The 18,505-nt window shown below is 38.2% G+C and overlaps 1 protein-coding gene across 4 annotated transcripts in view; it reads left to right on the forward strand.

Moving 5' to 3' along the window:
* RALYL (RALY RNA binding protein like) overlaps positions 1–18,505 on the forward strand; it is a 713,275-nt gene that overhangs the window by 670,690 nt on the left and 24,080 nt on the right. For 3 of the 4 annotated variants that reach the window (XM_077771227.1, XM_077771224.1, XM_077771226.1), the window contains one exon: positions 3,023–3,195. The exons of the other annotated variant lie outside the window; for it this stretch is intronic. In XM_077771227.1, coding sequence (XP_077627353.1) covers positions 3,023–3,195 — 173 coding nt within the window. The remainder of the gene's footprint in view (positions 1–3,022; positions 3,196–18,505) is intronic. 4 annotated transcript variants of the gene reach the window in all.

The raw sequence follows: 18,505 nt of genomic DNA on the forward strand, positions 1-18,505 counted from the left end.
TAGGAAGATCAGGAGAGTCAGCTTGGATTTCAAACATAACTACAACAAATTGGTATACAAAGCCAAATGAGGGCTAGGAATCTTTAAGCTCTGATCCCACGTGGGTTCTCTGAAAAATCTTCTGTGGTTCTTTGGCCAAAAATTTTCCACAGGGGGGAAAAGACGAATATTACTTTCAACATTAAAAAGTGAGGGTTTCCAGAGAACAAATACTTCTGAAATCATTAGAGAAGAAATGTATATGTCAAACCAAATGAATTTCCAAACTAATATTAATCCTAAACAAAAGTACAGTTGTGTATTATAACAAAAGAATAAATATAATGACTTAAAATCCAGAAAGTCTGGCTTTAGGAAAAGTTGTAAGATTCAAGACATTTTTCACTGTATAGGATAACAATAGTCCAATCCCAAACGCCCATTCCTCTCTCATTCCTGAAATACCAGCATCAGGTCATGAGAGCAATGGTTATTTTGAACAAGTGGGGACTTAAAGCGGCCGAAAGGGAGGGACCAAATGATAAATACAAAAATCACTCTAAGGAGAAAGACTGAAGGGTTGAAACCAGAGTTGCCAGATGCATTGTGCTATCCAAAGGGTCAGCCATAGTAGAGGCTATAGGGTAGAGCATGGGATGTGATTAACATCAAAGATTCAAAACTTCTGTGCTCAAACTAGTCTGCCCGTCACAGTTTTGTCTCCGTTGGTGCTGGTCACGGTTGTGTAGATAGGTTAAAGGTCAAAAACTGTAGAGGTCAGTGATAGGTGGAAAGAAGATGAGACGAATAAAAACTGGCAATTTTCAATAACCGTTAAGTTCAGCATGTGTTTGGTCTGTGTCTCTTGCCTGATTTGCCTTCCTTTTCATCCAGATACTTGGTAATCTCCCAATTAAACTTTTTGGTTACGTTTTACAAGAATCACTTTAGGGTCTTCATAAGACTTTCTATGCTAAAAGTGATGTAGATAAGACATCAGAGAAAAGGGAGTTTAAGCTCCTTGTTTTCATCAGTACATTCACATATATGAAGATAAAAAGTGTAGCTTTAAAAGCAGAATTGACATCATCACTACATTCGTTATGCTGATCTGTGGAGAAAACTGAAACTAACAAGTGGACAGAAAAACATCATGAAATATGTAGCCTGTGCCTATATATGGGAAGTAAGTGAAGACCCTGGGTTTTGTCATTTGAAGATGCGTGTAGCATTATTTTTAGCCTTTGTGGACCTACCAGTTCTTCTCCTTTGAAAGAGAGCCTAGCCCCACAAGTGTTTCAGTTAGTCCTGATCTTACCAGGCCGCTGGTTCCACGCTTACCGTTGTTGTTACCATGACACCTTCACAATGAGGAGCACGCAGTCTCCTTTATATATGTAACAGCACACATTTATGTAGCCCCTCATAGTATGCAAAACATTTCCAAAATAGAAGCTCTGTTAATCCTCACAGCAAACGCCACAGGTAGGGATTTTTATGAAAGCTTTTATATAGATGAGGAAAGATTGACCTAATAGATTTAAATGACCTGACCAAGTGGCCAAAACAGACTCAAGCCCAGTGCGCACGATTCTACTGGTAAGTAGCTAAGCTGGAACTACAATTCTGTCCTCTGACAGCGGGACCAGAGCACAACCCTATCCTTCTGCCGTATTTTCAATACATAATCTTTATTATTTGGAGAATTAAACTGCAAAAACACATGTATTCATACAAGTAACTATTACTACAATTTTAAACAATTTGTAGAAAAGGATAACTGCTTATTTACACATCATTTTTATCAGTTTATTGATTTACATGTTACTTGTCTTTGAAAAGATTTGTGCTGAGTCAAAATATATGTATATCAATACTTACTTTCTTTTTAACTCACATTATGAAAAAGACTAGGAGTGAAGACTCCTCAATTTATTTGGCTCTATAAACTATCTTTTATTGCCATAAAATATAAATATATAAGCTTAAAATGTAGCATCTCTTAAAATTCAAATCAAATAATGGGATAATTATCTGATAAAATAACAATGATCAAAATGGGTGAAAATCAGCCAGCTTTTGAGATAGCCATGTATACATGAGAATAAGTTAAGAGAAGGAGGTAGAGTAACTGATCTCATTTATTCAATACCCAATGCTTCTTGATATTTTCACAGGGTATGAACACCAAGCACTAGGGGAAATATTTATTATGTTGTCAGCATAATTCCCATCTGAGCAAATTTCTGTAAATGGAGCAAGTACACCCTGGTAATTAAAGGGAATTCTGTTAATGTAGAATGTAACTTCATTTGTTGAGCACTTATTATTTGCAAAAACTCTACTAAACATTAATCGAAAACCTGGAAGTTAGGAAGTAGTTATCCTAATTGTATGGATGAAAAACCTGAGGCACAAGAAGGGTTATCCATTTTGGCTTTGCATCACAAAGCTAGTAAATCTAACATCAGAATTTTATTCTTAACCACTGCAGTTAGCCATATCTGCCAACAGAATCTAGACTCTAAAATTTCAAAATATTGTTCACGTAGACAAGTTGTCTGAAAGACAGCGCATGTGCTTTTGTATTTTTTTTCTTGGTGAATTTTTGTCTTTTTCAGTTAAGTTTGACTTGTCAATGAGCTTTCTTCATCTTCCCTCCATGAGTGAACAAGTTCTATATTTTATATGATTTTTGCCCTGTTTTTGTTATACTTTTTCCTCCAAGAGAATATCCCTATTAGAAAAGAATATATATAGCAAGAAAGATCCATCTATTTATGTAAATCTTTACTTATTTATGTACTAGTATCATCTAGATTTCCTAATTTTTGCTAATTCCATTTAAAAGTAAATATACTTCCATGAAAATGCACATAGATATAGGTACATAATTTACATGACTGAATAAATGCAACCAGAACATAACATTACTTATCTTCCTCACACAGAATTTATCCTTTCATAGACTGTTTTTTCATGGTTTATCCAAATGGCTCATGAGCAACCCAAGGTAGTAGTCGTTTGCTTTCTCCCCCACCAGAAGCTCAGAAGAAGCAATTGGAAGAGAGTATAGAGCTGATCCAAGATGAATGTGTGTCAGAGAATGCAGATCACTCTACAGAGGAGCCTACTGAAGGAGGGCCAGATGCGGATGGAGAAGAGATGACTGATGGGATAGAGGAGGACTTCGATGAAGATGGGGGTCATGAGCTGGTAGGAACTAAACATTTGGTGTTCACACCCTTTGGTAACAGCACCAGCATGCCAGCCACTCATTCATTCAAAATGAAAGATAAAATACTTGGGGCATATTTATTTCTTATATGCATATATGCAGGACAACATCACTACAGTGCTTTGCACATAATAAGTGCTCAATACGTTTCTGCTAACTTAAAATACGACCAAGAAAATTCATGGACAGCTGAAATATTACATATGAGATAAGTTATATTTGAAGTTCCAAATGAAAGATTCTCTTTTCCGGGATGCTCCATCATAAAAGGAATCTTGCATTTGTGCAATTATATGTGAACTATACGTGGATATAATATCCTAGCAACAAACGACCATCTACTGGAAGACACATGGCTCTCTCTCTCATTAGATAGTGTCACTCAGTGAAGATAATTATCTTTACTAGTTGTATGGCCAATGGTTGTTTCTACAGTGTGCAGACTAAGATGACCCTGGGTATATGGCCACTTCTCCATCTTCAGTGCTAGTGCTGATTGACAACCAATTTTTACGAGCTGAGGATTTAGCCAAGACTTGATTCTTTATGTGTTTTATTTTCCCAATGTTGTAATCATGCTGCTCATTTCTGATGTCCTTACCTATATACTCACACCAAGGACTTGATAAAGCTATGCTGATGAAGATGCGGTTTCTCATATTTTATCATCCATGAAATTAAACATACTATTTTAAAGGAATTGACTAATAAAAATGAGAAGGCAAGTGTGAGTGAGTGTGTGTGTGTGTCTGTGTGTGTGTGTTGCCAATTCTCAAATATCTGTGGACTGATCATATTAAACTTGACTTATCCCAGGTAATATCAGATTCAATTTGTTACAATACTTACTTAATAATTACTTACTTAACTAATTTTGTCATGGTGGTTGTTGTGTTGGCATGGTAACCACTCTGTCAGTAGTTTCATTTATGGAGCTGTATACTGATTTTTTTAACATTCCAGTTCTGTTTAAATTCCATGGGACCTTCATTTAAACTTTACAAATATGAGTCTTTTAATAACCACCCTTATTTCTCCAAAAGTCTGCATCAGTTTGAAGGGCTTTGGTTACTTTTTAGAATGGTTTTGATTTCAGAGATCTATTGAGAGAGACTAGAATGAAGGACTGACAACTTTTTCAGCTTCTCCTCAGGCCAGACTTTAATTCAATAACTTAATTTCCTCAGCCCATTCTAATCAGACTTCTGATTTCACCATTCTATTGTGATTGCTTTTGCTGAGGTCTCTGGAGCCCTCCGTGTTCCCATTTCCAATCGTTACCTCTCTGTCCTTATTCTCATTTACTTCTCAGCAGAATTTTACTGAGAATTGATTAGGAGAATTCTGAGAAATTATCCTACCTTACCAATTGTTCATTCTCATTTTCCTATGTTAGAAACTTTCACTCCATACTCCCATTTTATTATATATATATAATTTTTGAGAGAGAGAGAACAAGCCAGTGAGGGCAGAGAGGGAGAGAGAAATCCCAAGCAGGCTGCACACTGTCAGTGCACACTGATGTGGGGTTCAGACTCACAAACTGTGAGATCATGACCTGAACTAAAACCAAGAGTCAGACACTTAGCCAACTGAGCTACACAAGTACCCCTTCATACTCTGATTTTAAATATTGGAGTAGTCCAGGGCTTTGTCATAGGCTATCTTCTCTTTCTACATACTTTCCCAGGATGACTTAGAGCTTCAAATGTCATCTATAGACCAAAGATTCCTAAATCTGTATTTCTATCCTTGATCTCATCCTAGCATTCTAGACTCAAGCATTTATATGCCTGTCTCCTCATAGATCTCCAATAAACAATCAAAACTCAATATATACAAAACATTCTTGGGGTTTTTTTCAGTCATCTTATCCCTTTCCAGTCTAACAACATCATTATCCACACAGTTGTTAAAATGAAAAAGACTAGGATTACCTTTGATTCTCTCCACCTTCTCCCATTAATTCTACCTCCAAATCATAACCCAAAGCTAGTTACATCTTCATTACAGCTAAACTCATTTTTTTGGTTCAGCCCATGCACTCCATTCTCCACACAAGAAAGATAAAAATCTTCATAAACTATACATGAGGTAATGTTTCTTCCTTGCTTAAAATCCTACAGTGCTTTTTATGACACTAAAATCAAAAACCCCCAGGCTCCTGGGTGACTCAGTCGGTTAAACATCCAACTTCAGTTCAGGTTATGATCTCGCAGTTCACCAGCTCAAGCCCCGTGTCAGTCTCTCTCAGAGCCTGGAGCCTGCTTAGGATTCTTTGTCTCCCTTTCTCTCTGCCACTCCCCCCCACCTCAAAAATAAATAAATGTTAAAATAAAAAATCTTGGAGACTCAGGTATTTCAGACATGTGACAGGTAAGTGATAAGAAGATCTATAGGAGATGGTGATGGAAGTGGGGTCAGAGAAAAAGCCACCATATATGAAAAGTCAAAGAACTTCAAGCCTCAACTACAAGATTGGTCATCTACCTGAGCATGAAATCACTCCAAATATCAGATAAAGTAAAAGAAGTTAAAGAGTAAGACAGTTACCAAAGGTCAGCAGCCATGAAGGAGACAGTATGGCCAGTTTGAGTCCCAGATCTGTCACTATCCAATCCAACTGAATCACCTTCAACAAGTAACTTCTCTGAGTCTCAACTTCTTATCAGCAAAATAGTAAGGTCAGATCAGAAATGTCTAAAATCCATTCTGTTTGATCTTTACTCTGAGTCTGTTTTTCAGGAACATCACATCTGAAGGAGCAGAGGTTGATCGTGCAGCCAAGAGAATAAATCCAAACCATAGTGTTTCGTTTACACTCTAAACACACAAAAAGTAACTGATTAGATCTATTGCTGCCTGGAGATGCTAGGGTTTCCCCCCTCAACCCTTGTGTTATAACTGGGGACTTAGGATACTGAAGGGTTAAATCCTTCTCTAGTATCTCACTTTGTTTCCAAGATTTGGAAAACAATGAATGAAGATGAGCGATCTAAATGGAGACTGGGGAGTCCCTCCTAGGGATTGGCCAAGAAAAAATTGCTCTATCTGGTGTCCACTGTTTTCTCCTTTCCAGATCACATGAACCAAATCATGCATGGCTCCCAAAAAGGAAAATAAAAGCATAACTCTTCTCTTTTAGAAAGGCAAATATGATTACAGATTCAGCAAGGATACAATATAATTAGGCTTTTAGCACACCCAGTAAGAGTCAGAAAGAAGAGGTAGTATACACATGCTCAGACAGGTGCTCAAAGATATGGAATGAACAGGAAACAAGAATTCTATCAGAGGCAAGGAAGATCCAGCAAAATAAGCTAATGGGACAGCTGTCGGTGGTGGTACCCCTTGTGAAGTATGTGAGAAGCTGAAGGCATGAGCTATCTATTCACCATCTAGTTCTAAATACCCAGTTAGTGAAACTGATTTCCAAGAAGCAATCCAGTCCCCTGATATTTGGTGTCTATTGTGTGTGAACCAGGTGCTACAAAAAAATGCAAAAATAACTAAAACTGTTGCTTTCTGTCTGAAATGAATGTTCAAGTAAATGGTTCCTTTTTTTCAAGCAGCTTAGTGCCTTATAGAATCTGATTTCCTCAGGTAAAAAAACAATAGACTTTTACTTGATAATTGATGAGAAGTCAGACAGAGCTAAAAATTCGTGATTCTATAATCATCTATGCCTACATAGTTCATTAATGCTTAGAAATTAAGATTCGAATTTATTTAAAATTGAACTCTATTAATGCACTGTACATTCATTATCACACCACTACCATATTCCTCTTTCTGAATAAATCCATTTGCAAATATTTATTGACTGAACACTAATGAATGACACTGAGTTTTTTGCTATGGGAGTAAAGAAGGAACATCATAATTTTTCCCTCCAGAAGTCTATAAATTGACTGAGGATAAAAGCTACAGATTCTTCTTACAGCGGTATATTATGGTAAGAAACCATATGAGATACGGTTTATAAATGCGGAATCACACATAGCTGGGGTGGTCAAGAAAGACTTCTGGCAGGAGAAAGATTGGAACTTTTTCTCAAAGGATACCAAATTACAGCAACAGTATGTGCTAAGGTGGAGAAAAAATATTCAAATCAGTCTTCATTGTTCCCAGATCATTTTACAGAAAATATATTTAATATCCAAAATACATTAGATACTTCATATGATAAATAGGTAAGTGGGTGGGAGGGCAGACAATAGATACATAGAAAATAGACATATTTTTTTATAAAACTACTGGAAACTTCTCAAATAAGACATTTATCTTCCAAGCTTTTTAATTTTTTTCATATCTGCCAAAGTTGTAATCACCGTTTTTATAAAATAACATGATCCAAAATAAAAGTAGTCTATGTCATAATGGAAATACTATAGAAAAGTAAGTGCTTAGTACCCTGCTAATGAACTCTACTCGGGCTTCTAGGTATATATATACTCCAAGACGTTACAAAGCTGTCAGATGTATCAAGGGGCCTTAGAGAGTCTCTTCACTGTATGCCAAATCAAAGTTCTTGGCTGACTTGCTTCCAAATACCTAAGGTGCTTGCTGAAAATGCTGATATAGATTATCTGGGAAAGAGCCCAGAAATCTGTCCTTTCATCAGGCTGAGGCTTGAAAGTACAGAGCTAAACCATCAATTCACAAAGGAAAATATAGACAAACCAAACATTTAAATGGATTTTAGAGAATTTGAGCTCTTTTGAAATCTACTTGTAAATACTTTTCCTTCTGCTGACTACATACAATCAAATCAGGTAAATCTAGTAAGAATCCACAGTAGAATTACCTAGCTAGATTGTGTAATGCTTAGGTATGCAAGCTGAGCACTACATTGTAATACATCTTTCAGCATTTACCAAAACACTGAAATTAAATTTGAATTAAGCAGCAAGTCACCTGGGCTTATAAGACATTGAATTTCTATGCACACTGGAGAAGGTTTGGACCACAAATCGAACCCTATAGTTGAAGAGACCTCTAAGCAAGCATTCTGATACATCCCTGAAAAACTGAAATGCATAAAGCATTCTGATCAACATTTTCAGTCTTTATGAACAAGCCTGAAAATGTCTCCTTTTTGAAACTTTTGATTTTTTTTCTAATGAAATCCTTTACCTGCATGCCCCCCTTTATCAACCATGCATCTCTCTTTTCTCATTTTCATCATTTGGGCTGAATGTTAGCTAGGGAACCAGGAAGAACTTGGGAGACATACTCCCAAAGGTATGTCAACTGAATTAGTTAGAGGTATATATCACAAGGAAGCAAGAAAGTGGTTACTTAGCCTGTTTGATTTGGACCTGTATTTCAGTGCAGCATTGAGACCTTCATCTTGAATTCTGTCAGTCCATAATTTGGACAGAGTTAGGGATCGGATGAAAAATCATGGTGCATGTGTCCTGCAAGTGACCTGGCCTGGGTGGCTTACAGCTGAGGTATGAAGGGCCAGGACCACTACAGCTAATTGGCAGCTCTTCTCAACAGAAATGGGAAATGGCTAAGTGCTCAATGGGAAGCAAAGGGTATGACAGGTGGACACCTGCACTCTAGCTCTCTGCCTTGGAATCCTGCCTCTTCAGGAGCTCTAGTCTGCTCTTTTTGGCATCTTTCTTGATTTCAGTCATTTTTATTTTAGCTAAAGAACTCTCTCTACCTAGCTCATTAGGATAAACTTTTACCCCTCCCCAAAGGAGGCTTGATGGTTTCATTGTTTTTAAACACACAAACTCTTGGGGCAGCTGGGTGGCTCACTCAATTGGTTAAGCATCAACTTTGGCTCAGGTCACGATCTCATGGTTCATGGATTTGAGCCCCGCATCGGGCTTTGTGCTGACAGCTTAGAGCTGGTAGCCTAGAGCCTGTTTCAGATTCTGTGTGTGTCTCTCTCTGTCCCTTCCTTGCTTGTGTTCTGTCTTTCAAAAATAAATAAATGTTAAAAAAATTTTTAAATGCAAACTCTTGGGCACCTGGCTGACTTAGTGAGTAGAGCACACAACTCTTATTGTCAGGTTCGTGAGTTGGAGCCCTATATTGGGCATAGAGATTACTTTAAAAACAATGTGAGGGAAAAAAATAAAAAATAAAAAAATAAAAATAAAAAATAAAAACAATGTGAGGGGCACCTGGGTGGCTCAGTCGGTTAAGCATCCAACTTCGGCTCAGGTCATGATCTCGCAGTCTGTGGGTTCGAGCCCCACATCGGGCGCTGTGCTGACAGCTCAGAGCCTGGAGCCTGCTTCAGATCCTGTGTCTCCCTCTCTCTCTCTCTGCCCTTCCCCGGCTCGCTCTCTGTCTCTCAAAATAAAATAAAGACATTAAATTTAAAAAACAAACAAAAAACAAATAAACAAATAAACAAAAAAAAAAAAACAATGTGAACTCTGCCTGCAGTTTAACAGAAACATTTCAAATGTCCATGACTTTATAGAAGCTGCTTACCTGTATCCTCACTGGCCTCAACCTTTTTTCATCTATAAAAGGGGAGTAGTAATAATATGTGCTGGACTGAGGATTGTTGTGAACAATAAATGAAGTAATGTCTAAAAAGCACATGTCCAGCACAAAGGAGATACTCAGTTAGAAATCTGCCAAGTGTGGGGCGCCTGGGTGGCTTAGTCGATTAAGCGTCCAACTTTCGCTTAGGTCATGATCTTGTGGTTCGTGGGTTCGAGCTCTGCATCAGGCTCTGTGCTGACTGCCACCTCAGAGCCTGGAGCCTATTTCAGTGTCTGTGTCTCCCTCTCTCTCTGACCCTCCCCGGCTCATGCTGTCTCTCTCTCTCTCTCCCCTAGAAATAAATAAAAATATTAAAAAAAAAAAAAAGAAATCTGCCAAGTGTTTGTGGGCTTTTTGTAGGGCACTGTATCCTTTCATATCGCCCTTTGTGTTTTCTTTTCCCCTTGAACTTCTTTTATTTAATTTTGCTCACCCTATTGTTTCCATGCATATCCAGGTATGCTATAAATTGAGTCACAGTTAGACCACTAATAAAAGTCTTTCAGCCTCATATGAACCCCTGAACAGTTGCAGTACCATGCCAGCCCCTCCCTCAAGTCTCTCCCGGTGGGAGGTGGAAGAGATCCCTGGAATGTCTCATTTATGCTCAGAAACATGATATGTGCTTCTGCCACCTGTGCCCCACCTGCTCTCCCCTTCAGGGTGCAGTCTTGCCTCAGCCTTTGCTGCTCCCTCTTGTGAGAGAACATTGTTCTCTGCCCGTAGCGCTGCTCTTCTGTACCCAAAGATGCAACACCCACAAGGTGCTCCTGGAGCGCCGTCACTTCAGGTCTCAGTATGAAACACCAAGTTCCACGTAAGGGCTGATAGAATGAAGCCCTTCTCCTCAGCTCCGAGTTGGAAGTTGTCACGCAGAGCACAACATAACTCAGGTTGAACCTGATCCCACCGTCAGGAACAGCAGCCACTTGAGCTGCCTGCATGAATATCTGCAATGCATCTCACTTCTGCATGTGATTCTCCAGCAGCAGCCAATGTGCTCCTCTTAAAACTTGAGCCAGGTCGGGAAGCCTGGGCTGCTCAGCGGGTTGACCCTCTGACTTCAGCTCAGATCGTGATCTTGCTGAACTTGAGTTCAAGCCCCATGTCTGGCCCGTTGCTGTTAGCACAAAGCCTGCTTCAGACCCTCTGTCCATTTCTCTCTGCCTCTCCCGAGCTTGCACTCTCTCTCAAAAGTAAAAACATTAAAAAAAAAAGAACTTAATCCAGGTCATGTCATTCTGTTTTAAACTCCCCAAGAGCTGCCCACCTCGCTCAAAATAGAAACATGTGTCCTCACAGTGATCTCTGGAGCCCTGCATTATGTAGCCTTTGATGTGGCTCTGACTTCTTTCCGCTCACTCCGTGGCAGCCACACTGGCCTCCAGGCCCGCATCATTCAGCTCCTGTCTCAGAACCTGGGCACTTGTTACTCCCCTGAATGGAAGAATAGGAAGGTGGTGTCCAGATCGTAAAGGGCCTTGATGTCTGAAGTTTGGCCCATAAATTTCATGTAAGTAAATTGGGAATTGACTTTATATAAAAGAGAACTAGGACACAATGCAGCCTAGTGGTCTTAGAGAAATCTTTCTCGAGTGAGATAAAGTAGGGTTTTCAGATTTAGCAAATAAAAATACAGGACACCCACTTAAGTTTGAATTTCAAATAAACAATGAATAATTTTCTAATGTAATCATGCCCCGTATATTACACAAAACATACTTGTAACCAAAAAACTTATTTGTCAAAATTCAAACTCACCTAGGCTTCCTGTAATTTATCTGGTAACCCTCCCCCAAAATGGGTTTGAATACTGACCTTGAACAAACTATTTAACTTCTCTCAGCTTCTGTTTTGTCATCTATGAAATTGGAATAATAATACCTACCGTATAGGGCTCTTGTAAGGATTAAATGAGATAACTCATGAACAGCATGAGTTAAAGTTCTTTGGCACAATGTGAGCTAGTAAATTGCAGCTATTGTTATCATTGCCGTCATCATTAGCATCTCATTTTGCAAGTGAAGCTTTCAATAAAACATTACAACATTTCTAACAACAATCTTCATATGGCACTTTGTGTTTTTAAAGTCTCTGGAGATTCAATTTATTAAAAACTACTTCTTATTTGATAAGAAAGCCTTCAGGAAACAAATATAATATGCTGAGAAAAATCATACTCTGCTTTCATCTTGTTAAATTTTTCTTTGATTTTATACTTTCTGGCTTATTCAATTCAGAATAATTCCTTTCAAGTCCCCTTCTTATGTTTTTTTCTTTTCCTCTCTCTCTCTTTTTTTTTTTTTTTTAAGATAACGCTAACTATATCCTATAATGATATGTGGCTTTTATTTTAGTTGTTGCTGTACATTTGCTCTCAGGCTCTTGTGATCTGGCTGCCAATTAAATAACAGATGGTCAATTGTAGTTTTAAAGAATCTAAGCATGTGAGCAACCTTATATATCACATTTTCGATTAGTTACCCAGCCACTCAAAACAACCAAAAAAATTGTTTAAATAAAATAGTGGAAACTCGGTAATGTACCAGATATTGTTGGTTGCTAAAGATTCAAAGATCAAGGTGTAGTGGTTTCTGATTTCATAGCACTCGCCTCGCGTAGAGGAGGGAAGTGCTGCAGCCAGCACAAATAAACAGATATTAACCCAACAGTGTGATAAGTACTGTTATTGCGTGATTCACGACAGTAGAGTGCGGCAGGGAAATGGCAGAGCAAATGAATCTGAGCAGACTTCATAAAGGTTGTGACATTAATGCTGGTTCTTAAAGAATGAAAAAGCACGTGCAAGAAACACAGAAGGAGAACACAGAGAGAACAGGAGATACCGAAGAAAGGCTTGGAAGAATGTGGTGTCTATTGAGAAGCTCATTGGTAAGTTTGGCAAAAGCAGCAGTTCTCACATGGTCGTTCCAGAGCCAGCAGTATCACATCATGTGGAAACTTGCTAGAAATGCCAGCTCTCAGAAAAGCAAATTCTCAGACTTTAACCCAGACTCACTGATTTAGAAACTCTGGAGGTGGATCTCAGCTATCTGTGTTTTTAACAAACCCTCCAGGGGATTCTGATGCCTACGGAAGTTGAGAACCACAGCAATAAGGTTTTCAAACCTGGGTGCACATAGAATCACTAAGCGTGCTTTTTCATAAATACCAATGACAGGGGCCTCAGGCTATAACAACTAAATCAGAGTGGGGGTGGAGTCAAGGCAAAAGTCCAAAGATGTTTTCATGTGTAGCCAGAATTGAGAAACCTTAAGATAGAACACATGGTACATGAAGAACGTAGGGCAAACAGATACTTCACCAAAGAAGAAATAAGCACATGAAAGTACACTTCAAATCATTAATCTTCAAGAAACTACAAGTTAAAACTGCAAAAAGGTAATACTGCACATCCCCCAGAATGTTTAATGGACTAATGTAGTGAAATATTGGCAAAGATGTGGAGCATTCAAACTCTTTAGGAAGACACAATATGATAACCATTTAGAAATGTCTGGCAATTTCTTATAAAACTAGACATAATGAGCCAGCAGTTCAACTCCTAAGCATTGAGGAGAAATGAAAATATATGTCTAGAGAGTACTTGTGTAAGAATGTTTCAGCAGCTTTACTCATAATATCCAAAATCTAGAAACAATCCATCAATCAGAAAGTGGATATGTGAAGTGTGGTTATATATTCATACAGTGGACACTACTCAACAACAAAATGGAATAAACTACTGAAATTACACCGAGTGAAAGATGCTTTGTACAAGAAAGTACAATATTGTAAAATTGCATTTAAATGAACATAGGTTGCCTGCAGTGTGAGAGTTAGGGGCAGGGACCAACTTTCCTGGAATGTCATTCTGTTCCTCATACTGGTGAACATCCACTTTTACGTTATTACTCAGCTCTAATATGATGCCTTCTAGAAACTTTCCTGATATTCCCGGTTAGAGTTAAGTATGCCCTCCACAGCTCACACAGACTTCTATCAGAACACTCACTTCATTGTTGCTATTACTTTTTAAAAATGTCTCTTTCTCCAACTAAACTTATAGCCTCTTGCAGGCTGGGTGGTCTCTTTTGGTTTTGTATCCCGTGTGCATATGGTAAGGCATAGGAGGATGGGAGAGGTGGATAAGATAGAGGAATTCTGAATTATTTGATGGTCCTTGACCTACCATGTCATGCTGTGTGTGTGTGCTGTTCCTTCTAACTTGAATACTCTTCCCCACTTTGTCTGGCTGATCAACGTATCTTATATCTTCAAGACTATTGTCACAATTCATGAATCCATCCATCCCTGAACAAAGTCCCCAACCTTCCTGGACACATTTGAGTTTGCTTCTATATGTATAGACCACACTCTATACATATCTCATCAACCTGAACTTGATATATTGTAGTTAGTGATTTCTCTTCCTTCTGGGTTATTGATTTGTGAATTTCTCATGGCTTATTTTATTTTGTAGTTTTCCTTAGTATGGTACTTAGCACGTGTTAGTGTTAATGATTATTTGATTAAGAGAGGAATATGTCCTCAGATTCCCTCAAACTATGAGCCTTCTCCTATTTTAAGCACATTTTATTGTGTATTCTAATCAGACTGGGTTCTAAATATTACTTTTGTATACATGCCCTCTGTGATTTAGAGGATTATTATACAAAGCAGAGAAGCAAGCCATTTTCATTATAACTTAGTCACTAGGTCATTCAGGCAGCATTCTGTGAATCTTAAAGGCACTGAGGAGGAACAACAGAAGGAGACTTAAAACCAACACATCAAAGTCAACACAGCAGTATTGACTCTGTTGTGTTTTTCCATGGTTCTGTATTATTACCTCCCATGAGTGATAAAAATGCAAATTTGAAGTAACCTGAATTTAGTTAGCAAAGTGAGGACACCGAATTATAAAACAAATCAAGAAATAAGCCTCTCTCTGACTCCCAATCTGCAATTTTTAAGCCCAGAAAGTACACAAAAAGCTCAAAGTCACAAGTTCATAAGAAAATAAACTTCAGAGAATTCAAAACTAAAGTACACCTAGATAAGTATGACAGATGTTGTTCCGGCTGCAGGTAGGACAGTAACATGCTCAATAGCAACTTCAAAAGCAAAGGCTTTAGAGCTAAGGACTTTTGAGATGTTAAATGTACTGTGGTAGACATGTAATTTCCAGATGACCTCGAATGATGTTATAAGGCAGCATAATAAATTTAGAGTATAGATTAAAACAAAATAAAATATTTTCACCATCCCAGAGTATCTATATGAAGGGGAAAAAAAAAGGAAATGAATAGAAAGCTTCTAAAGCTTTAGAAATGAGAGGCAGACCAAAAATAAGCTTAAATATACAAAAACAAGAAAAAAGAGCTACTTTTCTAGAAATCCCATACTGTTCTAGAATAGTGCAATCTGAAGCATTAAAGCTGTCAGATTTCAAAGGCTAGTAATGAAAATTGTTGGAGACATAAAACAATCCTCCCAACAAAAAGGTCCTTCCCTACCTTTAGAAAATCGAACATAGAACAGAAAATCGAATTTTTGAGTAAGCCTTCACAGATGTATATCCATAGAAGGTAGGACTAAAGTGACCACAATGTTACTATCAAAGAAAAATTGCACTGGATGGAGTTAAACAGGTAAAGAAGACATTATTCAAGACTATGGCAATGGAAGAGAAAGACTGAACTCCGCTCTGTGGAAACAAAAGACAGCAGAGATTTTAAGCCTGGGTGAGTTGGTGGGAAAGTACCAGAAGGCATTAGTACAAAAGTTGATCAAGGTGATTAGGCCATCTATGTTAGCTAATAGTCACTTAAATCTAAGTTAGGTGCCTACCCTCTCAAAGAGACTGAGAGATAGGGGGAGCTACCTTCCTCAATGAGTACATTTCAAAAGAAAGTCTTGCAGATCCTTGAGAAAGAAAAACCTAAATTGTGAAAGTGGCAAGAAGCTGGGAGATGATTTACATCTCAAAGGGGCACAGAAAGAATTTGCAAATGTAAATTCTCTGAAATAAATGCTCTAAGAAAATGGAGATCAGGGGCCCCTGGACCAGAAGAAATTCATCTAAAGTTTAGTCAAGCTAGTGAGAATGTTAAGGTTTTGGTCATTAGAACAGAATCTCATGCATTTTATGTGGCAAAGCAGAACAGTTATCTCCCCAAGAGACAAAAAGCTGAACCTCATGATAATCTCTTGCATAACTCCTAAGTGGTCTCAGAGCCAAATCCAGAGCTACCCTTTTACATATGTCAAATTAAGAACAAATATAAATTTAGTAAGTAAATGCTCTATTTGAGAAGATTGTTGCAAGGGAGGATGGGGCTATTGCAATAATGAGCCTTGACCATAAGCTCTGCAAGCTTCTGAGAGTTAAACTAAAAGAGTTTTTCCTTTTATGGAGGAAAGCAAACAAAGCTAGCACTTACTGGCTCTGGGGAAATGGGGTGAAAAGTTGGCAAACTGAATAATAGATCAGGTAACGTTTTACCCTGGGGCCAGCCTATTTTCCCAGAGGGGCCCTTCCCAAAGGATTGTATGCTGGCTCAGGCTGATAGTGAGCCAAAGTTCAGAGAACTGGAAGAAGAGGAGCTTAACCAAAGTTTGGTTGAGAAGTATTTTATTTTCATTGATCAGACAAGGATAAAACAGTTCAGCTAATCATTTATGAGACTGAGAATGGGGATTTGGAGGCTCTATGTCTGTGTCAAAGGTAAACAAGTAGGCATCAGTAAGTCTTATCTAAGTCAAATAGGGAAGGATAGTTCCTTGCAGTAAACAATTTTCCACACAAAAGGTGGATTGGGGGAACAGGGAAGAGGGTTGTTCTTAATTTTCACTGTATCTCAGGATTCTGGCTCAGGTAAAATTCAACATTATCACATACCTAGAAGTTATCTGGCCCATGACCTTGGAGGTATTCTTACACTGTAAACATTAGGGAATGAGATTGACCCCTAATGGGATTTATCTTTATGTAAAAGGTTAGAGGAAAGATCTAGACTCACTAGACCTCCAAAGAGGCATTCTAAGAAAAATGGCAAGAGGAAGTTGGTCTTTTTGCCTTTAAATGGAGAAAAGCACTTTAAGTGCCAGATGTAAGTTTAGCAATTCGGAAAGGTTATTTGGGTTTTAGATTCAGATGGGCAATCGTTTTAATAACTGCAGGACCTTAGGCAAATCACTGACTTTCTGAGGCTTACTTCAACATCTGTTAATGGAAGTTTTCGCAGGTTATTGAACAGATGAAATAAGATCATGTTTATAAAAATCCCTGCTGTAAGTATATGTGTATGGCACACTTAATCTCTTCCCTCAAGTAACGAAATTTAATAGAAGTGTCAGTTGTAGGAAATTTTAATAACTTTGAAAGGAAAACGTTTAAATGATTAATTACAGTGTTTATACACATCCCTTACAACTTTTGTTGTCTTGAAATTCCAGCATTTTGGGGCGCCTGGGTGGCTTAGTCGGTTAAGCGTCCAACTTTCGCTTAGGTCATGATCTCGCGGTTCGTGGGTTCGAGCCTCGCGTCGGGCTCTGTGCTGACTGCCAGCTCAGAGCCTGGAGCCTGTTTCAGAGTCTGTGTCTCCCTCTCTCTCTGACCCTCCCCTGCTCACGCTGTCTCTCTCTCTCCTAGAAATAAATAAAAATATTAATAAATAAATAAATAAATAAAATAGAATAAAATTCCAGCATTTTTTTTTTTTGGTTATTTATTTTTGAGAGGAAGCACACATGAGCAGGGGAGAGGGGAAGAAGGGAAGAAAAAGAGAGAGAGAGAGAGAGAGAGAGAGAGAATCTCAAGCGGGCTTCACATTGTGGAGTCCAATGCTGGGCTTGATCTCAGGACTGTGAGATCATGACCTGAACCGAAATCAAGAGTCAGGTGCTTAACCAATTGAACCACCCAAGTGCCCACCAGCATATTTTATTAACAATCTGTCATACATCAAGACAGTCTTTTGAGATAATCTCTGTTGAACTGTAATATAGGAGTTTGTAGCCTAACAGAACTATTTGAAATCTCTGAGAAAAGTTACCCTGATTTCAAATTTGGAGAAATTATTTTCATTTCTATGGGGATACTAAGAAGAATGAACTAGTCAAGAAATAAAATAAGGTACATAATTATATCATTTAAAGTAAAGATTTGTCTTTCATTTATTTAACCATACATAATCACACTTGACAAACTCTAAATTTTTGTGTTTTAGTCTTTAGATCTCACTCTACCCCCATTTCCTAATCCTCACCAATGGGATCTTGGTCTCCTCACAATTGATCTGAACACAGAGACTAGATCATTTATGGGCAGGGATTCCCATCCAAGTGATCAAACACATATAGGGAGTTCTATGGAGTAGATATGACATATTCTGGCTGCATAACAGGCAACTCCATTAAGGATGAGTAAGATGTTACATATTCATCAGTAACGTTGGGTTCTTAAAATAGCCCACATGTATGATTTGCTCAGAAAGCCTATTTTTGTGCCAGATGGCTAAAACCCACACCATAGGTTGGTCTGATGTTGTCTAGCCAAGCAACACTAAATCAGTAAACTCTTCTAAGATTCTGAGACACAAGCAAATATTTCTCTTCCTGTAAATTATTTTCGAATTCCAAAGAGCAAAATCTACTGCAAAGAGGGTTCTAGTGATGTTAAGAGTTTAATGCAACAGAAACAGTTTAGCTAGATGTTTTTCCATTCATGCCATTTTTATTCAGGCAGCCAGCAAATACTTATTAATG

The sequence above is a fragment of the Crocuta crocuta genome, unplaced genomic scaffold (assembly GCF_008692635.1).
Source record: "Crocuta crocuta isolate KB4526 unplaced genomic scaffold, BGI_CrCroc_1.0 scaffold235, whole genome shotgun sequence".
Taxonomy (NCBI): Eukaryota; Metazoa; Chordata; class Mammalia; order Carnivora; family Hyaenidae; genus Crocuta; species Crocuta crocuta.